The sequence below is a fragment of the Hypanus sabinus genome, chromosome 2, assembly GCF_030144855.1.
Source record: "Hypanus sabinus isolate sHypSab1 chromosome 2, sHypSab1.hap1, whole genome shotgun sequence".
Taxonomy (NCBI): domain Eukaryota; kingdom Metazoa; phylum Chordata; class Chondrichthyes; order Myliobatiformes; family Dasyatidae; genus Hypanus; species Hypanus sabinus.
The window spans coordinates 208,363,528-208,389,776 of NC_082707.1; the positions used below are offsets into that span (position 1 = coordinate 208,363,528).

General features: G+C 43.6%; 1 protein-coding gene across 1 annotated transcript in view; it reads right to left on the minus strand.

Annotated features, from left to right (window-relative positions):
* The window catches only part of LOC132390105 (protein unc-79 homolog), a 625,175-nt gene that overhangs the window by 43,691 nt on the left and 555,235 nt on the right, over positions 1-26,249 (minus strand). The window contains exons 42-43 of the mRNA XM_059962702.1: positions 9,815-9,892; positions 1,709-1,798 (exon numbers count right to left, since the gene is read on the minus strand). Coding sequence (XP_059818685.1) covers positions 1,709-1,798; positions 9,815-9,892 — 168 coding nt within the window. The remainder of the gene's footprint in view (positions 1-1,708; positions 1,799-9,814; positions 9,893-26,249) is intronic.

Sequence of the window (26,249 nt, forward strand, 5' to 3'; positions counted from 1 at the left end):
AAAAGAACCTGAGTGAGGCGGGACTATGACGCTAGTCACACGCTGTGGCAGCCTGCTGCAGACTTAAACCCATGAGGGGGAGGGTGGAGAGGGGAGAGGGAAAGGGAGAGAGAGAGAGAGAGACTGGAAAAGTTGTTGGTACTTCAGTTTGTTGCTGTCATTGTAAGACTGGCAGTTCCATACTCTCCAAAGGTTGGGTTGATTATCAGCACGCAGTGCACCACGGATGTGTGACTGTCACCTCATATAATCCATATGTGTGGATTTGTTGGAGTATCCTGTGGTATCACTTTTGTTGCCCTTTACCTGAAATCGCTTTGTTATGTGATAACCACTTGAAGATGATATTCCTGTGACTGTCACCTGGTAAAATCTCCAAGTGGATTTCAGAATGACTCAACAGACAGGATGTTCAACGACTGTTATTCTGTTTACCAACGGGGAGCTTGAGGAATTCAACGTAATTGCCTTTTTCTCCACATTATATGCTGGATTATAAATCTCTCTCCCATCATCTGTTCTGTGGATTACAGAACTTTTCTACTTACCATCTTAAGCCTTTAAGAATTGTTCATAAGCTTGATTGTTTGGTAGCCACACACATCCATATATACGCATAAAACTGTTAACTTCTGTTTATTTTGTTTAAATTACTATAAGTAGATACTAATAAAAATAATGGTTTTAACATTAAAACCCGACAGTGTGTGATGTATTGCTGCTGGAACGTAATAAGTGACACTAGGTCTGTACATAAGGTGATTCTGACAGGAAATGATAAAGTACTGGTGATTGGGATTGTCAGTGGAGGGGTGGTGTTGATCAGAATTACTGCTCAGGGAAAGTAACTGTTTTTGAATCTGGTGGTCTTGCTGCGGATGCTACATAGACTCCTCCCCAACGGAAGTTGGACAGTCTGTGAGCAGGACTGGTTGGATCCTTCATGATATTTCTGGCACCTTTCTGTACGTATATCCCACTCACGTCCTCTCTTACCTCCATTCAGGGCCCCAAACAGTCCTCCCAGGTGGGGAACTACTTCACCTGCAAACACGTTGGGGTCATCTGTTGTGTCTGGTGCTCCCGATGTGGACTGGTCTACACTGGTGAGTCACGACATAAATTGGGAGACCTCTGTGTCGAGCACCTACACTCCATCCATGAAACATGGTATTTCCTGTCTCCATTCCCATTCCGACATGTCAGTCTATGGCCTGTTTAGCCACGATGAGGCCACTCTCAGGATGGAGGAGCAACATGTCATATTCTGTCTAGGTAGCCTGGTGGCATGAACATTGATTTCTCCTTCTGGTTTTTTGTCCATCCCGCCTTTCTTCTTCTTCTATTCCCTATCTAGCCTCCTACCCCTGACCTGCCTATCACCTCCCTCGGTGTCTCTCTTTCTTCCCCTTCTCCCATGATCCACTCTCCTCTCTTATCAGTTCCTTCTTCTGAAGCCCTTTACTTTTTCTACCTATTACCTCCCTCTCCTGCCCACCTGGCTCCACCTCTCACAATCTATCTTGTCCTCCTTGCCTTCCCCACCTTCTCCTTCTGACTTCTCCCCCCCCTTCCCCACTTCATTCCCAGTCCCAATGAAGGGTCTCGGCCTGAAACTGTGTATTCCTTTCCATAGATGCTGTTGAGTTCCTCCAGTATTTTATGTATGTTGCTATGGATTTAAACGGAGTTTTCAAAGATGACATACCTTCAGCTTGGTGAGTGTGTGCATATCAGCTATGAAGTCCAGCAATTCGCTGATGTACTGTCGCATGCATTCCATTGCAGCAGTCGTGTACTGCAAAAGAAAGAGAATATGATCAATAAACAGTATGTGGCTTTCTATAGGGTAAAACCAACATTTCTGTGAGCTTTGTAAGGAAATAATTGCTTGTCGTTCAAGTTGGAATTTTAAGAATGATTAATTTCAAGAATTAAAATTCTTGCAGAGCTCATATTTCCCCACATTATAAACAGCAATTGTGCCACATCTGCTGTGAACTGATGTGGCATATCCTCAAAAATATCTTACCCTTGAAATATTTTTCACTGCTTCCGCACTTCACTACAGTGCTATAACAGTACATTAGCATCCTTCAGCTTCTGTAAGGGAGCAATTTGCAAGAGCTTTCTCCACAACCAACACCAAGGTCACTGCACAGCAGCTAACAATTTGATATATTCAGCTGGAAAGTTCTTCAGTACCATCAAGATCTTCAATGGGGAGTTTCTAGCCTCATATAAATGTCTCTGATTGGAATTAAGGAACACACTTTTATACGCAAAAACAAGAGAAAATCTGCAGATGCAGGAAATCCAAGCAACACACAAAATGGTGGAGGAATTCAGCAGGCCAGGTAACATCTATGGAAAAGAGTACAGTTGATGTTTCAGGCCAAGACCCTTCAGCAGGACTGGAGGAAAAAAGATGGGGAAATGAGGAGTAAATTTAAAAGGTGGGGTGGGGGGGAGGAAGAAACACAAGGTGATAGGTGAGACCGGGAGGGGGAGGGATGAAGAGCTGGGAAGTTGATTGGTGAAAGAGATACAGGGCTGGAGAAAGGGGAATCTAATAGGAGAGGACAGAAGGCTAAGGAAGAAAGAAAAGGGGGACAAGCACCAGAGGGCAGGCAAGGAGATAAGGTGAGAGAGGGAAAAGGGGATGGGGAATGGTGAAGGAGAGAAGCAGGGAGCATTACCGGAAGTTCAAGAAGTCGATGTTCATGCCATCAGCTTGGAGGCTACAAAGGTGGAATATGAGGTGTTGTTCCTCCAACATGAATGTGACCTCATCACAACAGTAGAGGAGGCCTTGGATTGACATATCGGAATGGGATTGGGAAATGGAATTAAAATGTGTGGCACTAGGAGATCCCATTTCTCCTGGGGGACAGAGTGTAGGTGCTTAGCGAAACTGTCTCCCAATCTACGTCAGGTCTCACTGATGTACAGGAGACCACACAGGGATTACCGGACACAGAAAATAGCCCCAACAAACTCACAGGTGAAGTGTCGTCTCACTTGGAAGAACTGTTTGGGGCACTGAATGGTAGTGAAGGTGGAGGTGTAGCTCTTGTTCTGCTTGCAAGGAAAGTGCCAGGAGGGACAATCGGACAAGGGAGCTGCACAGGGAGCAATCCCTGCAGAAAGCAGAAAATGGGGAGGAGGGTAAGGGAAAAGCCTTAACCTGAGAAGCTGAAACATCGACTGTACTCTTTTCCACAAGGCCTACTGAGTGTCTCCAGTATTTTGTGTGTATCACTTTTATATGCAGGTTTCTTTGAACAAAGTAAACAATTACATTATTTCTTTAAAGAACCTAAAGAATCACAATTTACCAATACAGTATTAAACTGGCTGTATCACTGTCTGATATGGACGAGGGCCACTGCACTGAATCAAAAAATAAGCTGCAGAAAGTTGTGAACTCAACCAACTCCACCATCGTACACAGTAACCTTCCGAGCATCCATAACAGCTTCAAGGTCTGATGCCTCAAAAAGGCAGCATGGATCATAGAGCACTACAACACTGAAACAGGCCCTTCAGTCCATCTAGTCTGTGCCAGCCTGGCCTTCAGCCTCACCCCATCCGCCTGCACCTGACCAAAGAATGCCATACCTCTCTCCTCCATGGGCCTATCTAAACTTTTCCTAAATGTAATAATTGACCTCCCATCAACAATTTCCACTGGGAGATCATCCACACTCACACTGTCCGAGTGACAAAGTTCACACTCAAATTCCCCTTAAATATTTCACTTTTCACACTCAACCTGAGGGGAGAGGAAGATACAGATTGTTTGCCCATCCACTGATACCTTTGTCCTATCAGTGGTGGTGGGCAGACGTTTGGAGGAATCTTTCCGAGTTCCTTATTGAGGAAATACTGAAGTATTTTGACAATGATACACACTGCAGCCATTGAGGCCCTCTGTTAGTCAGTATTGACCATGGATGTTGCATCCCAGCTGTTGAGGTAATATGCAAGCCAGGAAGATATGTTAGGGAAAACAAGCAATTGCCCATATAACCAGATAACAATTACAGCACGGAAACAGGCCAGCTCGCCCCTTCTAGTCCATGCAGAACGCTTACTCTCACCTAGTCCCACTGACCTGCACTCAGCCCATAACGCTCCATTCCTTTCCTGTCCATATACCTATCCAATTTTACTTTAAATGACAATACCAAACCTGCCTCTACCACTTCTACTGGAAGCTCGTTCCACACAGCTACCACTCTCTGAGTAAAGAAATTCCCCCTCGTGTTACCCTTAAACTTTTGCCCCCTAACTCTCAACTCATGTCCTCTTGTTTGAATCTCCCCTACTCTCAATGGAAAAAGCTTATCCACGTCAACTCGATCTATCCCCCTCATTATTTTAAATACCTCTATCAAGTCCCCCCTCAACCTTCTATGCTCCAAAGAATAAAGACCTAATTTGTTCAATCTTTCCCTGTAACTTAGGTGCTGAAACCCAGGTAACATTCTAGTAAATCTCCTCTGTACTCTTTCTATTTTGTTGACATCTTTCCTATAATTCAGTGACCAGAACTGTACACAATACTCCAAATTCGGCCTTACCAATGCCTTATACAATTTTAACATTACATCCTAACTCCTATACTCAATGCTCTGATTTATAAAGGCCAACATACCAAAAGCTTTCTTCACCACCCTATTCATATGAGATTCCACCTTCAGGGAACTATGCACCATTATTCCTAGATCACTCTGTTCTACTGCATTCTTCAATGCCCTACCATTTACAATGTCCAAATTGGATTATTCCTACCAAAACGTAGCACCTCACACTTATCAGCATTAAACTATCGCTCAGCAACCCCCCCCCCCCCCCCGTTATGCATTTGATGAATCGAAAGGAATGGCAGAGACTGATACACTTTGGTAACAGCAGCGACATAGGAGTTGCCAGTCAGCGTTGAACTCAACGTAGGACTGCCTTAGGGACTCTAGTTCCAGATTTTTTCCTCAGTGTTTACTCCCGAAGCCTTCCCCATGAGTGGGTATAGCTGCAAGGTAGCGGAGTCTTCCTTCCCCTAGGTGAGCTACCAACCTTGGTTAATGAACCCCATCTGCTCGAAGCCATGATGCACTAGCGCTAATGAACAAATAGGATGATAGTCAGATTCCATTCAGGCTGCTTCATCTGCTAGATGTTCTGCTTCTTGGGAGCCAATTGAAAAGAATTTGTCCAGGTAAGTGGAGAATATTCTATCATACCACAACCCGGGTTCAATTCCACCACTGTCTCGAAGGAGTTTCTACGTTCTCCCTCTGACTGCTTGGGTTTACTCTCACTGCTCCAGTTTCCTCCCACATTCCAAAGATGTAGGGTTGGTTAATTAGTCACATGGATGTAAGGGGGCAACATGGGGTTGCTGAACCAGGAGGGCCTGTTACTATGTTGTATCTTTTTCGTAAGTGAAATTGCCTGGCACATTTGTGATATGAATATTACAAGCTAGCTTATACTGGAATATTTTCCTGCCCTTATTACATGCAATTGTGGGCTGTTTACATGAAGCATGTTTGCAAATGGGGCTGAACACTGTGCAATCAGCATTAAAATTCATGGGGAAGGAAGATCATTAATGAAGGAGCTGAAGATGGTTTGGGCCAAGGATACCACCCAGAGGAATTCCTCAGTGATGTCCTTGGGCTGATTAACTGTTTACCGTCATTCAGTCCTGCTGAAGGGTCTCGGCCCAAAACGTAGACTGTACTTTTTTACCATAGATGCTGCCTGACCTTCTGAGTTCCTCCAGCATTTTGTGTGTGTTACTGTGGATTTCTGGCATCTGCAGATTCTTTTGTGGCTAAAAAATATTCTTACTTTATGCAAGACGTGACTCCAATGATTGCAATAGTTTCCATTTAAGTCAGTGACTTCAGGATTTTCAAGGCACCTTGGATCCACATTTGATCAAATATTCTTTTGTAGTCAAGAGCAGTCATACTCTACTGACATGACTGCACGAAGATTGTGATGACATCTGGAGAGAGATCCCAAAGCAGTACTTACTGAGCATGATATTGAAGAATAAGCACTGCATGTTAACACAGTTGGCAATGCGTTCCATCAATGTGCTGACAACTGGGAATGCCTTAAATAGTTGGCTATTAGCCAGAATGAATTTTTCTTGTTTTTGTGTGAGCAAGATGTACCTGAGAAATCTTCCACATTTTCAAGTAGATGTCTCTATTAAGACACAGTCCACTTTGGAATGCCAGTATTCAATATAGTCGCCCCTCCTCATCCGCGAGTTCCGCATGCACGGATTCAACCAACTGTGGATCGGGAAAACCCAGAAGTTCTCTCTCCAGCACTTATTGTTTGAGCATGTACAGACTTTTTTTCTTGTCATTATTCCCTAAACAATAGAGTATAACAAGTATTTATATTGTATTAGGTACTATAAGTAATTTAGAGATGAATTAAAGTATACGGGAGGATGTGCATAGGTTACTGCGGATTGGTAATCAAAGAAAAAATGGAAGTTCTCTAAGTCGGAACAGGTACATCTGGTATTATTTAGCATCAGTTAGTCAAATGTTTGTCTTAGTATACAGTATATATTTTACCTTTCTGTGCATATAAAACACTTTAAAAATGTACATATTTCAATAATTAAACAACTGCTTTGCCTAGTAATAATTGTAGCTTTCATCGGGGCAGGGCCTTTCACATGCTCCATTATTCTCACTTTATCCTTTAAAATTGTTCCGATCGTTGACCGACTGTAGCCTAACACTTTTCCAATGACCGATGGTGTTTCACCTCTTTCCAATCGCTTTATTATTTCCACTTTATTTTCAATCATGATTGTTTTCCGTCAACAGAACAGAAACACTGCAGGCGACGGGTCCCAAGCTCCGCCGGGTCCTAAAGTCCACCGCACTGACAGGTTAAATAAGGAACTTGAGCATCCGCATTTTTTGGTATCTGCGGGGGGGGGTCCTGGAACCAATCCCCCGACTGTACTACAATCTAATTGTTTTTTATCCTTACAGATTTTGTTTATATAGTGCTCTCAGCCTTTTCTTGAACAAGAGATTCTGCAGTCATTGGAAATCCAGAGCAACACATACAAATGCACTTCATTATTTGTTAATTTATTTGTGGTAGTGTGTGTGTGTGTGTGTGTGTGTTAGTTATATGTAGGCTGTTGTGTACTTTGATCCAAAGGAACATCATTTCATTTGGCGGTATACACAGTTGAACAATAAGAATAAGTATTGTATAAGTATAACGATAAGAATAAGAATTACACAGGTGCACAGTTGAATAACCATAAACTTGAAAGTGCTGGAAGAGCTCAGCAGGTCAGGCAGCATCTATGGAGATGATAATACTCCTTCCCCCACCCCCCATCTCATTATTCTGGCTTCCTCCCCATTCCTTTCCAGTCCTGATGAAGGGTCTTAACCCTACACAACTGTTAATTAATTTCCATAGATGCTGCCTAACCTGCTGAGTTCCTCCAGCTTTTTGTGTGAGTTGCCTTTTTGTGATGTGTTTTTAGAATTAAATTCAATAGTTTCTGTGATAATGGGTGCCTCAGAAGATGGAAATATTCAGTCAGACTTCTGGCTGAGTTGTAAGTGGCTTACCGCTTGGTCGTTGGATGCAGCTATCAGTGAGAATGGCGACATTCTCAAACTCTTTCTCCTGTTAGCCGTTGAATTGTGCAACATTACTTTATCATTAGATGTGACAGGTCTTGATGATATGGCTTTGCTGAATAGATATGTGAGGGATGTGTGAGGAAAGATGTAAATAAGGTTGAAAGAGTACAGAAAGACTTTACAAGGATTTTGCTGTGTCTGGAGGAAAGTTTGAATAGGTCAAGACTATTCTTAGAATGGAGAAGATTGAGAGGGATTTGATTGAGGTATACAAAATTATGAAGGGTATAAATAGGGTAAATGCAAGCTGGCTCTTTCACTGAGGTTGGGGAGGACTACAACTAGAGGTCATGGGTTAACGGTGGAAGGTGAAAAGTTTAAAGGGAACTTGAGGGGAAACTTCTTCACTCAGAGGTTCATGAGAGTGTAAACAAGCTGTGCAAGTTGTGCATGGAAACTCAATTTCAACATTTAAGAGAAGTCTGGATAGGTATATGAATGATAGGGGTATGGGGAGCTATGGTCATGGTTCAGGTTGAGGGGAGTAGGCATTTTAAATGACTCATTGCAGACTAAATGGGCCAAACAGCCTGTTTCAGTGCTGTACTTTTCCATGACTGGATGACGAGTTTTGACCTGACCACTGGTTGTGTACTTACCCTAACCCTAATTTCATTCTTAAACTGCACTCTCTGGTCCTGGACTTCTCTGTCAAAGGGAACATCCTCCCTGATTCTGGTCTTTCAAATACTTTCTGAAAGTGTGAATGAGTCCTTTTACATTTTTGCTCCTATAATAAAAATGCCATTTTCCCTCTGAATCTTTAGCAATAATCAAGAAAACTGGAAGCAGGTATATTTTTCCAATGGCAGTTATCTTAAGCAAATCTCACAGATCAGTGTTGTGTATTAACACAAAATGATTGATTGTATTCCCTATCATCGCAATTCCTTCGGTATTTACTCACAAATAAATACATTAATAAAATCACTAATTATTCCATAAAGCTAAGTGCATCAGCAGGAACGATTGCTCCCTCCATGCCAAGCATGGCAGTTACAGCATACACCATTTCCTAAAGCATCACCCAATGACACAACTTAATCAGGGTTACAAGCGTTTGAGAATGCCATTGTCTGAGTACTCCCTTCCAAAACAAATCCTAGAACTTATTTATGTGCATTCTATGAATATCGTCACCTTCCTGCAGCTTATCAGAGCAGTGGCCCATTCTTTCCTTTCTCAAGCACTATCTGAAGATTTAGGATTGTTTAATACCATTTCCAGTACACAAGTGTAAAGGAGATATAAATAATTGGTACTCCAGATCTGATGCAGCATAAAAAACACAATGAGATCAAGAACACAATAATAATAAAAAATACAACAAATATAAATCCATAAGACAACCTAAATACATAGATTGATTGTATGTCCATAAAGTGATGCTAGACACAGGAGTCTATACATAAGGTGACTCATAGAAAATGATAAAGTAGTGGTGGTTGGGGGTGTGGAGGGGTGGGTTAGTGGTTGGAGATGTTGATTAGCCTTACTACTTGAGGAAAGTAATTGTAATTTGATATGGGTTAAAATGCAGGGCTGGCCGGAAACAAACACATTAAAAGTATGCCTTTCATCCAGAATTGTAGGATAGCTGCAAAAGAATGAACAGCAAATCTAAATTGATGCACAATTGAAAAGGAATCATTAAGAAAGTTTGCAGTGACGAATTGTATAAATAGGGTAAATGCAAGCTGGCTCTGTCACTGAGGTTGGGGGGGGACTACAACTAGACGTCACAGGCTCGCGGTGAAAGGTGAAAAGTTGAAAGGGAACTTGAGGGGAAACTTCTTCACTCAGAGGTTCATGAGGGTGTAAACAAGCCATGTGGGTGTGGGTGCCATAGCAGTATAGCAGTGTGATGCTCTTTGAGTTGAGGGTGTCAGAAGCTCAGAGTTCAATTGCAGCATCCTTTGTCGGTCCAATGTTCCAGTTTCTTCACACAATCCAAAGAGGCTGGCAGGTTAACTGGTCATTATAAAATGTCCTGTGATTAAGTTAGGGTTAAATTGGGATTGTTGGGATGGTATGGCTTGAAGGTCCAGAAGGGCCGACTTCTTGCTATATATCTAAATAACATCAAATAAATAAGTACTCACTCCAGGGACAGAAGAAATCATGTGTTTCTGCAGAATGGTTGATTCAGCTATTTTGGTTCCAGCATCGGCACAAACAAACTGATAAGGACAAGAGAGATCCATTTGCTTTTTACATCATCATTTCAACCATTTATTAAAACATTTCCATTATTCTAAAACAGCAACCTTCAGATAACAGCAATCATTCAACACTCCTGCACAGAGTTCCTACTTGCACATTACAGGTAAGTAATAGCATACACAACTTCAACCATTTCAGCAATATTACTTAATAATTTTCTTTAAACATGAAAACATGTGCATCATTATTTATGATTAATGAACAATCATATTAATGAACTAAAGACAAACTAAAGACTCTTCAATTTGGCTTCAGTTTCTGTCAGATACCACAATCAAATAAATATTAATTTAGATCGCACTTACAAAGTATTTTTGCTAATAATCAACTCCAGTTGAGGGACTAAAGATACAATGTACTAGGACAAAGACCACAATGGGTACAGGAACTCAGCAACACACACACCCAATGGCGCAGGAATTCAACACACACACCCAATGGCGCAGGAATTCAACACACACACACACAATGGGGCAGGAATTCAACACACACACACAGTGATGCAGGAACTCAACCCACACACACAATGATGTAGGAATTCAACACACACACACAATGATGTAGGAACTCAACACACACACACAATGGTGCAGGAACTCAGCAAGATATAGCCAATGCTGAAGGAACACAACACACACACAGACACACAATGCTGAAGGCACTCAAAAATACACAGAGAAAAAGGGACAGGCACTCAGGAACAAACACAGAGTGGTACAGGAACTCAAGAACACACACAAAATGGTGCAGGAACTCAGGAACAAAGACAGATCGGAACAGGAACTCAGGAACACACACAGAATGATACAGGAACTCAGGAACAAACACAGATTGGTACAGAAACTCAGGAACAAACACTGGATGGTGCAGGAACTTAGGAACAAAACAAATTGGTACAGGAACTCAGGAACATACTCAAAATGGGGCAGGAACTGAGAAGCACACACAGATTGGTACAGGGACTCAGGAAGAAACACAGATTGGTACAGGGGCTCAGGAACAAACACAGACCACAGACTCGTAGAGGAACTCAGGAACAAACACAGAATGGTACAGGAAATCAGGAACAAAGACAGAATTGCACAGAAACTCAGGAACAAAGACAGAATGGTACAGGAACTCAGGAACAAACACTGGATGGTGCAGGAACTCAGGAACAAAGACAGACTGGTACAGAAACTCAGGAACAAACACAGAATGGAACAGGAACTCAGGAACACACAGAGATCGGTACAGGAATCCAGGACCACACACAAAATGGTGCAGGAACTCAGGAAAAAAGACAGATTGGTCCAGGAACTCAGGAACATACACAGAATGGTACAAGAACTCTGGATCAAACACTGGATGGTGCATGAACTCAGGAACACAAACAAAATGGTACAGGAACTCAGAAGCACACACAGATTGGTACAGGAACTAAGGAACAAACACAGATGGTACAGGAACTCAGGAGCAAACACAGATTTGCACAGGAACTCAGCAACAAACACAGAATGTTAGAGGAACTCAGGAACAAACATAGAATGTTACAGGAACTCAGGAACAAACACTGGATGGTAAAGAAACTCAGGAACACACACAGATTGGTACAGGAACTCAGGAGGAAACACATTATGGGACAGGAACTCAGGAACACACAGAATGATACAGGAACTCAGGAACACACACAGAATGATACAGGAACTTAGGAACACACAGTGAATGGCACAGGAACTCAGGAACACACACAGATCGGTACAGGAATTCAGGAACACACACAAAATGGTGCAGGAACTCAGGAAAAAAGACAGATTGGTAGAGGAACTCAGGAACACACACACAGAATGGTACAGGAACTCCGGAACAAACACTGGATGGTGCATGAACTCAAGAACACACACAAAATGGTACAGGAACTCAGAAGCACACACAGACTGGTACAGGAACTAAGGAACAAACACAGATGGTACAGGAACTCAGGAACAAACACAGATTTGCACAGGAACTCAGGAACAAACACAGAATGTTAGAGGAACTCAGGAACAAACAGAGAATGTTACAGGAACTCAGGAACAAACACTGGATGGTACAGGAACTCAGGATCAAACACTGGATGGTGCGGGAACTCAAAAGCACACACAGGATGGTGCAGGAACACAGGAACAAACACTGGATGGTGCAGGAACTCAGGAACAAAACGGATTGGTACAGGAACTCAGGAACAAACACTGGATGGTGCAGGAACTCAGGAACACACACAAAATGGTGCAGGACCTCAGGAACAAAGACAAATTGGAACAGGAACTCAGGAACAAACACTGGATGGTGCAGGAACTTAGGAACAAAACAAATTGGTACAGGAACTCAGGAACACACTCAAAATGGGGTAGGAACTGAGAAGCACACACAGATTGGTACAGGGACTCAGGAAGAAACACAGATTGGCACAGGGGCTCAGGAACAAACACAGATTCATAGAGGAACTCAGGGACAAACACAGACTGGTAGAGGAACTCAGGAACAAACAGTGGATGGTGCAGGACATCAGGAACACACACAAAATGGTGCAGGAACTCAGGAACAAACACAGATTTGCACAGGAACTCAGCAACAAACACAGAATGTTAGAGGAACTCAGGAACAAACAAAGAATGTTACAGGAACTCAGGAACAAACACTGGATGGTACAGGAACTCAGGATCAAATACTGGATGGTGAGGGAACGCAAAAGCACACACAGGATGGTGCAGGAACACAGGAACAAACACTGGATGGTGCAGGAACTCAGGAACAAAACGGATTGGTACAGGAACTCAGGAACAAACACAGAATGGGAGAGGAACTCAGGAACAAACACTGGATGGTGCAGGAACTCAGGAACACACACAAAATGGTGCAGGAACTCAGGAACAAAGACAAATTGGAACAGGAACTCAGGAACAAACACTGGATGGTGCAGGAACTCAGGAACAAAACAAATTGGTACAGGAACTCAGGAACACACTCAAAATGGGGCAGGAACTGAGAAGCACACACAGATTGGTACAGGGACTCAGGAAGAAACACAGATTGGTACAGGGGCTCAGGAACAAACACAGATTCACAGAGGAACTCAGGGACAAACACAGACTGGTAGAGGGACTCAGGAACAAACAGTGGATGGTGCAGGACATCAGGAACACACACAAAATGGTGCAGGAACTCAGGATCAAAGACAGATTGGTACAGGAACTCCGGAATACACACAGAATGGTAGAAGAATACAGGAACAAACAGAATGGTACAGGAAATCAGGAACAAATACTGGATGTTGCAGGAACTCAGGAACAAAAACGGATTGGTACAGGAACTCAGGAACAAACACAGAGTGGTACAGGAACTCAGGAACACACACAGACTGGTACAGGAACTAAGGAACAAACACAGATGGTACAGGAACTCAGGAACAAACACAGATTTGCACAGGAACTCAGGAACAAACACAGAATGTTAGAGGAACTCAGGAACAAACAGAGAATGTTACAGGAACTCAGGAACAAACACTGGATGGTACAGGAACTCAGGATCAAACACTGGATGGTGCGGGAACTCAAAAGCACACACAGGATGGTGCAGGAACACAGGAACAAACACTGGATGGTGCAGGAACTCAGGAACAAAACGGATTGGTACAGGAACTCAGGAACAAACACTGGATGGTGCAGGAACTCAGGAACACACACAAAATGGTGCAGGACCTCAGGAACAAAGACAAATTGGAACAGGAACTCAGGAACAAACACTGGATGGTGCAGGAACTTAGGAACAAAACAAATTGGTACAGGAACTCAGGAACACACTCAAAATGGGGTAGGAACTGAGAAGCACACACAGATTGGTACAGGGACTCAGGAAGAAACACAGATTGGCACAGGGGCTCAGGAACAAACACAGATTCATAGAGGAACTCAGGGACAAACACAGACTGGTAGAGGAACTCAGGAACAAACAGTGGATGGTGCAGGACATCAGGAACACACACAAAATGGTGCAGGAACTCAGGAACAAACACAGATTTGCACAGGAACTCAGCAACAAACACAGAATGTTAGAGGAACTCAGGAACAAACAAAGAATGTTACAGGAACTCAGGAACAAACACTGGATGGTACAGGAACTCAGGATCAAATACTGGATGGTGCGGGAACGCAAAAGCACACACAGGATGGTGCAGGAACACAGGAACAAACACTGGATGGTGCAGGAACTCAGGAACAAAACGGATTGGTACAGGAACTCAGGAACAAACACAGAATGGGAGAGGAACTCAGGAACAAACACTGGATGGTGCAGGAACTCAGGAACACACACAAAATGGTGCAGGAACTCAGGAACAAAGACAAATTGGAACAGGAACTCAGGAACAAACACTGGATGGTGCAGGAACTCAGGAACAAAACAAATTGGTACAGGAACTCAGGAACACACTCAAAATGGGGCAGGAACTGAGAAGCACACACAGATTGGTACAGGGACTCAGGAAGAAACACAGATTGGTACAGGGGCTCAGGAACAAACACAGATTCACAGAGGAACTCAGGGACAAACACAGACTGGTAGAGGGACTCAGGAACAAACAGTGGATGGTGCAGGACATCAGGAACACACACAAAATGGTGCAGGAACTCAGGATCAAAGACAGATTGGTACAGGAACTCCGGAATACACACAGAATGGTAGAAGAATACAGGAACAAACAGAATGGTACAGGAAATCAGGAACAAATACTGGATGTTGCAGGAACTCAGGAACAAAAACGGATTGGTACAGGAACTCAGGAACAAACACAGAGTGGTACAGGAACTCAGGAACACACACAGAATGGTACAGGAACTCGGGAACACACACAAAATGGTGCAGGAACTCAGGAAAAAAGACTGATTGGTACAGGAACTCCGGAACAAACACTGGATGGTGCATGAACTCAGGAACACACACAAAATGCTCCAGGATCTCAGGAACAAACATAGAATGGTACAGGAACTCAGGAACAAACACAGAATGGTAGAGGAACTCAGGAACAAACACAGAATGGTACAGGAACTCAGGAACAAACACTGGATGGTACAGGAACTCAGGAACAAACCCAGAATGGTACAGGAACTCAGGAACAAACACTGGATGGTGCAGGAAATCAGGAACAAACACAGAATGGTACAGGAACTCAGGACGAAACACAGAGTGGTACAGCAACTCAGGAAAACAAACAGAATGTTACAGGAACTCAGGAACAAAGACAGAATGGTACAGGAACTCAGGAAGAAAGACAGAGTGGTACGGAAACTCATGAACAAACACACATTGGGACAGGAACTCAGGAACAAACGCAAAATGGTACAGGAACTCCGGAACAAACACTGGTTGGTGCAGGAACACAGAAACACACACAAATTAGTGCAGGAACTCAGGAACAAACACAGATTGTTACAGGAACTCCAGAACACACACAGATTGGTACAGGAACTAAGGAACACACACAGAAATGTACAGGAACTCAGGAAAAAACCACAGAATGGTACAGCATCTCAGGAACAAACACAGAATGGTACAGGATCTCAGGAACAAGACTGGATGGTGCAGGAACTCAGGAACAAAGACGGATTGGTACAGGAACTCATGAACCAAGACAGAATGTTAGAGGAACTCAGGAACAAACACAGAATGTTAGAGGAACTCAGATACACACACAGAATTGTAAAGGAACTCAGAAACAAAGACAATGGTAGAGGAACTCAGGAACAAACCGTGGATGGTGCAGGAACTCAGGAACACACACAAAATGGTGCAGGAAATCAGGAACAAAGACAGATTGTTACAGGAACTCCGGAACACACACAGATTGGTACAGGAACTGAGGAACACACACAGAATGGTACGGGATCTCAGGAACAAAGACTGGATGGTGCAGGAACTCAGGAACAAAGACGGATTGGTACAGGAACTCAGGAACAAACACAGAATGGGAGAGGAACTCAGGAACAAACACTGGATGGTGCAGGAACTCAGGAACACACACAAAATGGTGCAGGAACTCAGGAACAAAGACAAATTGGAACAGGAACTCAGGAACAAACACTGGATGGTGCAGGAACTCAGGAACAAAACAAATTGGTACAGGAACTCAGGAACACACTCAAAATGGGGCAGGAACTGAGAAGCACACACAGATTGGTACAGGGACTCAGGAAGAAACACAGATTGGTACAGGGGCTCAGGAACAAACACAGATTCACAGAGGAACTCAGGGACAAACACAGACTGGTAGAGGGACTCAGGAACAAACAGTGGATGGTGCAGGACATCAGGAACACACACAAAATGGTGCAGGAACTCAGGATCAAAGACAGATTGGTACAGGAACTCCGGAATACACACAGAATGGTAGAAGAATACAGGAACAAACAGAATGGTACAGGAAATCAGGAACAAATACTGGATGTTGCAGGAACTCAGGAACAAAAACGGATTGGTACAGGAACTCAGGAACAAACACAGAGTGGTACAGGAACTCAGGAACACACACAGAATGGTACAGGAACTCGGGAACACACACAAAATGGTGCAGGAACTCAGGAAAAAAGACTGATTGGTACAGGAACTCCGGAACAAACACTGGATGGTGCATGAACTCAGGAACACACACAAAATGCTCCAGGATCTCAGGAACAAACATAGAATGGTACAGGAACTCAGGAACAAACACAGAATGGTACAGGAACTCAGGAACAAACACTGGATGGTACAGGAACTCAGGAACAAACCCAGAATGGTACAGGAACTCAGGAACAAACACTGGATGGTGCAGGAAATCAGGAACAAACACAGAATGGTACAGGAACTCAGGACGAAACACAGAGTGGTACAGCAACTCAGGAAAACAAACAGAATGTTACAGGAACTCAGGAACAAAGACAGAATGGTACAGGAACTCAGGAAGAAAGACAGAGTGGTACGGAAACTCATGAACAAACACACATTGGGACAGGAACTCAGGAACAAACGCAAAATGGTACAGGAACTCCGGAACAAACACTGGTTGGTGCAGGAACACAGAAACACACACAAATTAGTGCAGGAACTCAGGAACAAACACAGATTGTTACAGGAACTCCAGAACACACACAGATTGGTACAGGAACTAAGGAACACACACAGAAATGTACAGGAACTCAGGAAAAAACCACAGAATGGTACAGCATCTCAGGAACAAACACAGAATGGTACAGGATCTCAGGAACAAGACTGGATGGTGCAGGAACTCAGGAACAAAGACGGATTGGTACAGGAACTCATGAACCAAGACAGAATGTTAGAGGAACTCAGGAACAAACACAGAATGTTAGAGGAACTCAGATACACACACAGAATTGTAAAGGAACTCAGAAACAAAGACAATGGTAGAGGAACTCAGGAACAAACCGTGGATGGTGCAGGAACTCAGGAACACACACAAAATGGTGCAGGAAATCAGGAACAAAGACAGATTGTTACAGGAACTCCGGAACACACACAGATTGGTACAGGAACTGAGGAACACACACAGAATGGTACGGGATCTCAGGAACAAAGACTGGATGGTGCAGGAACTCAGGAACAAAGACGGATTGGTACAGGAACTCATGAACCAAGTTCAGAATGTTAGAGCAACTCAGGAACAAACACAGAATGTTAGAGGAACTCAGATACACACACAAAATGGTGCAGGAAATCAGGAACAAAGACAGATTCTACAGAAACACAGTTACAAACAAATAATGGAAGAGTAACTCAGGAACAAACACAGAGTAATAGAGGAACACAGAAACAACCGTAGAATGATACAGGAACTCAGGAACAAAGACAGATTGGTACAGAAACACAGTTATAAACAAAGAGTGGAACAGGAACTCAGGAACACAAATAGAATGGTACACGAACTCAGGAAAAAGGAAACAATGGTACAGAAACTCAGGAACACAAACAGAATGGTACAGGAACTCAGGAACACACACAAAATGGTGGAGGAATTCAGAAGCACCCACAGATTGGTGCAAGAACTCAGGAACAAACACAGAGTGGTAGGGGAACTCAAGGACAAACACAGACTGGTACAGAAAATCAGGAACAAACCGTGGATGGTGCAGGAACTCAGGAACACACACAAAATGGTGCAGGAACTCAGGAACAAAGACAGATGTGTACAGGAACTCAGGAAAATACACAGATTGGTAAAGGAGCTCAGGAACACACACAGAATGGTAGAGGAAATCAGGAACAAACACAGAATGTTACGGGAACTCAGGAACAAACATTGGATGGTGCAGGAACTCAGGAACAAACACTGGATAGTGAAGGAACTCAGGAACAAAGACAGATTGGTACAGGAACTCAGGAACAAACAGAGAGTGGAACAGGAACCCAGGAACACAAACAGAATGGTACAGGAACTCAGGAACAAACACTGGATGGTGCAGGAAATCAGGACCAAAGACGGATTGGTACAGGAACTCAGGAACAATCACAGAGTAATACAGGAACACAGAAACAAACGTAGAATAGTACAGGAACTCAGGAAAAAAGACAGAATGGTACAGGAACTTAGGAACAAACACAGAGTGGTACAGGAACTCAGGGACAAACACAGACGGGTAGAGGAACTCAGGAACAAACAGTGGATGTTGCCGGAACTCAGGAACACACACAAAATGGTGCAGGAACACAGGAAAAAAGACAGATTGGTACAGGAACTCAGGAACACACACAGAATGGTACAGGAACACAGGAACAAAGACGGATTGGTAGAGGAACTCAGGAACAAAGACAGAATGGTAGTGCAACTCAGGTTCAAACACAGAATGGTACAGGAACTCAGGAAGAAACAGAGATTGGTACAGGAACTCAGTAACAAACACAGAATGTTAGAAGAAATCAGGAACAAACACAGAATGTTACAGGAACTCAGGAACAAACATTGGATGGTGCAGGAACTCAGGAACAAACACTGGATAGTGAAGGAACTCAGGAACAAAGACAGATTGGAACAGGAACCCAGGAACACAAATAGAATGGTACAGGAACTCAGGAACAAGGACAGAATGCTACAGGAACTCAGGAACAAACATTGGATGGTGCAGGAACTCAGGAACAAACACTGGATAGTGAAGGAACTCAGGAACAAAGACAGATTGGAACAGGAACCCAGGAACACAAATAGAATGGTACAGGAACTCAGGAACAAGGACAGAATGCTACAGGAACTCAGGAACAAACACAGAATGGTGTAGGAATTCAGAAGCACCCACAGATTGGTGCTGGAACTCAGGAACACACACAGACTGGTACAGGAACTCAGGACCAAACCGTGGATGGTGCAGGAACTCAGGAACACACACAAAATGGTGCAGGAACTCAGGAACAAAGACAGCTGTGTACAGGAACTCGGGAACACACACAGATTGGTACAGGAACTCAGGAACACACACAGAATGATACAGGAACTCAGAAACATGCAGAGATTGGTACAGGAACTCAGGAGCAAACACGGAATGGTACAGAAACTCAGGAACAAAGACTGGATGGTGCAGGAACGCAGGAACAAATGCAGATTGGTACAGGAACTCAGGTACAAACAAAGAATGGAACAGTAACTCAGGAACAAACACAGAATGGTAAAGGAACTCAGGAACACACACAGAACAGTACTGGAACTCAGGACCAAACACAGAGTTGTAGAGGAATTCAGGGACAAACACAGACTGGTACAGGAACTCAGGGACAAACACAGTCTGGTACAGGAACTCAGGAACAAACAGTGGATGGTGCAGGAACTCAGGAATGCACACAGAATGATGTAGGAACTCAGGAACAAAGACAGATTGGTACAGAAACTCAGGAACACACACAGATTGGTACAGGAACTCAGGAGGAAACACAGAATGGGACAGGAACTCAGGAACACACGCAGAATGATGTAGGAACTCAGGAAAAATCACAGATTGGTACAAAAACACAGGAACACACACAGAATGATACAGGAACTTAGAAACACACAGTGAATGGCACAGGAACTCATGAACACACACAGATCGGTACAGGAACTCAGGAACAAACGCAAAATAGTACTGGAACTCAGGAACAAACACTGGTTGGTGCAGGAACTCAGAAACACACACAAATTAGAGCAGGAACTCAGGAACAAAGGCAGATTGCTACAGGAACTCCAGAACAGACAGAGATTGGTACAGGAACTCAGGAACACGCACAGAAATGTACCGGAACTCAGGAAAAAACACAGAATGGTACGGGATCTCAGGAACAAAGACTGGATGGTGCAAGAACTCAGGAACAAAGACGGATTGGTACAGGAACTCATGAACAAAGACAGAATGTTAGAGGAACTCAGGTACAAACAGAGAATGGTAGAGGAACACAGGAACAAACACAGAGTGGTACAGGAAATCAGATACACACACAGAATTGTAAAGGAATTCAGAAACAAAGACAGAATGGTAGAGAAACTCAGGAACAAACCGTGGATGGTGCAGGAACACAGGAACACAAACAAAGTGGTGCAGGAACTCTGGAACAAAGACAGATTGTTACAGGAACTCCGGAACACACACAGATTGGTACAGGAACTCAGGAACAAACACAGAATGGTACGGGATCTCCGGGACAAACACAGACTGGTACAGGAACTCAGGAACAAACAATGGATGGTGCAGGAGCTCAGGAATACACACAAAATGGTGCAGGAACTCAGGAACAAAGACAGATTGGTACAGGAACTCAGGTACACACACAGAATGGTACAGTAACTCAGGAACAAAGAGAGATTGGTACAGGAAATCAGGAACAAATACTGAATGGAAGAGGAACTCAGGAACAAACAACAAAATGGTAGGGGAACTCAGGAACAAACACAGAGTGGGACAGGAACTCAGGAACGAATACAAAATGGTACAGGAACTCAGGAACAAACACTGGTTGGTGCAGGAACTCAGAAACACACACGAATTAGTGCAGGAACTCAGGAACAAAGGCAGATTGCTACAGGAACTCCGGAACAGACACAGATTGGTACAGGAACTCAGGAACACACACAGAAATGTACAGGAACTCAGGGACAAACACAGAGTGGTAGAGGAACTCAGGAACATGCACAGAATAATGTAGGAACTCAGTAACATGCACTGAATAATGTAGGAACTCAGGAACAAACACAGATTGGTACAGAAACTCAGGAACACACACAGATTGGTACAGGAACTCAGGAGGAAACACAGAATGGGACAGGAACTCAGGAACAAACACAGAATGTTAGAGGAACTCAGGAACAAACACAGAATGGAAGAGGAACTCAGGAACACACCCAAAATGGTGCAGGAACTCAAGAACAAAGACAGATGTGTACAGGAACTCAGGAACACACACAGAATGATACAGAAACTCAGAGACACCCAGAGATTGGTACAGGAACTCAGGAGCAAACAGAGAATGTTACAGGAACTCATGAACAAACACTGGATGGTACAGGAACTCAGGATCAAACACTGGATGGTGCGGGAACTCAAAAACACACACAGAATGGTGCAGGAACACAGGAACAAACACTGGATGGTAGAGGAACACAGGAACAAACACAGAATGGTACGGGATCTCCGGGACAAACACAGACTGGTACAGGAACTCAGGAACAAACAATGGATGGTGCAGGAGCTCAGGAATACACACAAAATGGTGCAGGAACTCAGGAACAAAGACAGATTGGTACAGGAACTCAGGTACACACACAGAATGGTACAGTAACTCAGGAACAAAGAGAGATTGGTACAGGAAATCAGGAACAAATACTGAATGGAAGAGGAACTCAGGAACAAACAACAAAATGGTAGGGGAACTCAGGAACAAACACAGAGTGGGACAGGAACTCAGGAACGAATACAAAATGGTACAGGAACTCAGGAACAAACACTGGTTGGTGCAGGAACTCAGAAACACACACGAATTAGTGCAGGAACTCAGGAACAAAGGCAGATTGCTACAGGAACTCCGGAACAGACACAGATTGGTACAGGAACTCAGGAACACACACAGAAATGTACAGGAACTCAGGGACAAACACAGAGTGGTAGAGGAACTCAGGAACATGCACAGAATAATGTAGGAACTCAGTAACACGCACTGAATAATGTAGGAACTCAGGAACAAACACAGATTGGTACAGAAACTCAGGAACACACACAGATTGGTACAGGAACTCAGGAGGAAACACAGAATGGGACAGGAACTCAGGAACAAACACAGAATGTTAGAGGAACTCAGGAACAAACACAGAATGGAAGGGGAACTCAGGAACACACCCAAAATGGTGCAGGAACTCAAGAACAAAGACAGATGTGTACAGGAACTCAGGAACACACACAGAATGATACAGAAACTCAGAGACACCCAGAGATTGGTACAGGAACTCAGGAGCAAACAGAGAATGTTACAGGAACTCATGAACAAACACTGGATGGTACAGGAACTCAGGATCAAACACTGGATGGTGCGGGAACTCAAAAACACACACAGAATGGTGCAGGAACACAGGAACAAACACTGGATGGTGCAGGAACTCAGGAACAAAATGGATTGGTACAGGAACTCAGGAACAAACACAGAATGGAAGAGGAACTCAGGAACACACCCAAAATGATGCAGGAACTCAAGAACAAAGACAGGTGTGTACAGGAACTCAGGAACACACACAGAATGATACAGGAACTCAGAGACACCCAGAGATTGGTACAGGAACTCAGGAGCAAACAGAGAATGGTACAGAAACTCAGGAACAAACACTGGATGGTGCAGGGACTCAGTAACAAAGACAGATTGGTACAGAAACACAGTTACAAACAAATAATGGAAGAGTAACTCAGGAACAAACACAGAGTAACAGAGGAACACAGAAACAAACGTAGAATGGTACAGGAACTCAGGAACAAAGACACAATGGTACAGGAACACAGGAACACCCACACAACGGTTCTGGAACTCAGGAACAAACACAGAGTGGTAGAGGAACTCAGGGAGAAACACAGACTGTTACAGGAACTCAGGGACAAACACAGACTGGTACAGGAACTCAGGAACAAATACTGGATGTTGCTGGAACTCAGGAACACATACAAAATTGTGCAGGAACTCAGGAACAAACACAGAGTGGGACAGGAACACAGAAATAAACACAAAATGGTACAGGAACTCAGGAACAAACAAGGGTTGGTGCAGGAACTCAGAAACACACACAAATTAGTGCCGGAACTCAGGAACAAAGGCAGATTGCTACAGGAACTCAGAAACAGACACAGATTGGTAAAGGAACTCAGGAACACACACAGAAATGTACGGGAACTCAGGGACAAACACAGAGTGGTAGAGAAACCCAGGAACATGCACAGAATGATGTAGGAACTCAGGACAAACACAGATTGGTACAGGAACACAGGAAGAAACACAGAATGGGACAGGAACTCAGGAACACACACAGAATGATACAGGAACTTAGGAACACACAGTGAATGGCACAGGAACTCAGGAACACACACAGATCGGTACAGGAACTCAGGATGAAACAGAGATTGGTACAGGAACTCAGTAACAAACACAGAATGGTAGAGGAAATCAGGAAGAAACACAGAATGGTACAGGAAATCAGGAACAAAGATGGATTGGTAGAGGAACTCAGGAACAATGATAGAATGGTAGTGGAACTCAGTAACAAACACAGAATGGCAGAGGAAATCAGGAACAAACACAGAATGTTACAGGAACTCAGGAACAAACATTGGATGGTGCAGGAACTCAGGAACAAATACAGAATGGTACACGGACTCAGGAAAATACACAGAATGGTACAGCAACTCAAGAAGAAACACAAGCAGCAACTCAGGAACAAAGACAGATTGGTACAGGAAATCAGGAAGAAACACTGAATGGAAGAGGAACTCAGGAACAAACACAGAATGGTAAAGGAACTCAGGACCAAACACTGGATGGTGCAGGAACTCAGAAACAGACACACAATGGTGCAGGAACTCAGAAACAAAGATAGAATGGTACAGGAAATCAGGAACAAAGACAGATTGGTACAGGAACTCAGGAACAAACACAGAATGGTACGGGAACTCAGGAACACACACAGATTGGTACAGGAACTCAGGAACACACACAGAATGGTACACGGACTCGGGAAAATACACAGAATGGTACAGCAACTCAAGAAGAAAACACAAGCAGCAACTCAGGAACAAAGACAGATTGGTACAGGAAATCAGGAACAAAGACAGATTGGTACAGGAAATCAGGAACAAAGACAGATTAGTACAGGAACTCAGGAACAAACACTGGATGGTGCAGGACACCAGCAACACACACAAAATGGTGTATGAAGTTGGGAACAAGCACAGATTGATACAGGAACTCAGGAACAAACACAGAATGGTACAGCAACTCATGAACGAACACAGAATGGTACAGGAACTCAGGACCAACCACTGGATGGTGCAGGAACTCAGGAACAAAGACGGATTGGTACAGGAACTCAGGAACAAAGACAGAATGGTAGAGGAACTCAGGAACAAACACAGAACGGTACAGGAACTCAGGAACAAACAGAGATTGGTACAGGAACTCAGGAACACACACAGATTGGTACAGGAACTCAGGAACAAACACAGAATGGTACGGGAACTCAGGAACACACACAGATTGGTACAGGAACTCAGGAACACACACAGAATGGTACACGGACTTGGGAAAATACACAGAATGGTACAGCAACTCAAGAAGAAACACAAGCAGCAACTCAGGAACAAAGACAGATTGGTACAGGAAATCAGGAAGAAACACTGAATGGAAGAGGAACTCAGGAACAAACACTGGATGGTGCAGGAACTCAGAAACAGACACACAATGGTGCAGGAACTCAGAAACAAAGATAGAATGGTACAGGAACACAGGAATAAACACAGAATGGTACGGGAACTCAGGAACACACACAGATTGGTACAGGAACTCAGGAACACACACAGAATGGTACACGGACTCGGGAAAATACACAGAATGGTACAGCAACTCAAGAAGAAACACAAGCAGCAACTCAGGAACAAAGACAGATTGGTACAGGAAATCAGGAAGAAACACTGAATGGAAGAGGAACTCAGGAACAAACACTGGATGGTGCAGGAACTCAGAAACAGACACACAATGGTGCAGGAACTCAGAAACAAAGATAGAATGGTACAGGAACTCCGGAACACACACAGATTGGTACAGGAACTCAGGAACACACACGGAATGGTACACGAATGCGCAAAAATACACAGAATGGTACCGCAACTCAAGAAGAAACACAAAATGGTACAGGATCTCAGGAACAAACACTGGTTGGTGCAGGAACTGAGAATCACACACAAATTAGTGCAGGAACTCAGGAAAAAAGGCAGATTACTACAGGAACTCCGGAACAGACACAGATTGGTACAGGAACTCAGGAACACACAGAGAAATATACAGGAACTCAGGGACAAACACAGAGTGGTAGAGGAACTCAGGAACAAACACTGGATGGTGCAGCAACTCAGGAAAATACACAGAATGGTACAGCAACTCAAGAAGAAACACAAGCAGCAACTCAGGAACAAAGACAGATTGGTACAGGAAATCAGGATCAAAGACAGATTGGTACAGGAAATCAGGAACAAAGACAGATTAGTACAGGAACTCAGGAACAAACACTGGATGGTGCAGGACACCAGCAACACACACAAAATGGTGTATGAAGTTGGGAACAAGCACAGATTGATACAGGAACTCAGGAACAAACACAGAATGGTACAGCAACTCATGAACGAACACAGAATGGTACAGGAACTCAGGACCAACCACTGGATGGTGCAGGAACTCAGGAACAAAGACGGATTGGTACAGGAACTCAGGAACAAAGACAGAATGGTAGAGGAACAAAGACAGAATGGTAGAGGAACTCAGGAACAAACACGGAATGGTAGAGGAACTCAGGAAAAAACACAGAGTGGTACAGGAACACTGAAACACACACAGAATTGTATAGGAAGTCAGGAACAAAGACAGAATGGTAGAGGAACTCAGGAACAAACACAGAATGGTAGAGGAACTCAGGAACAAACACAGAATGGTAGAGAAACTCAGGAACAAACACGGAATGGCAGAGGAACTCAGGAAAAAACACAGAGTGGTACAGGAACTCTGAAACACACACAGAATTGTAACGGAAATCAGAAACAAAGA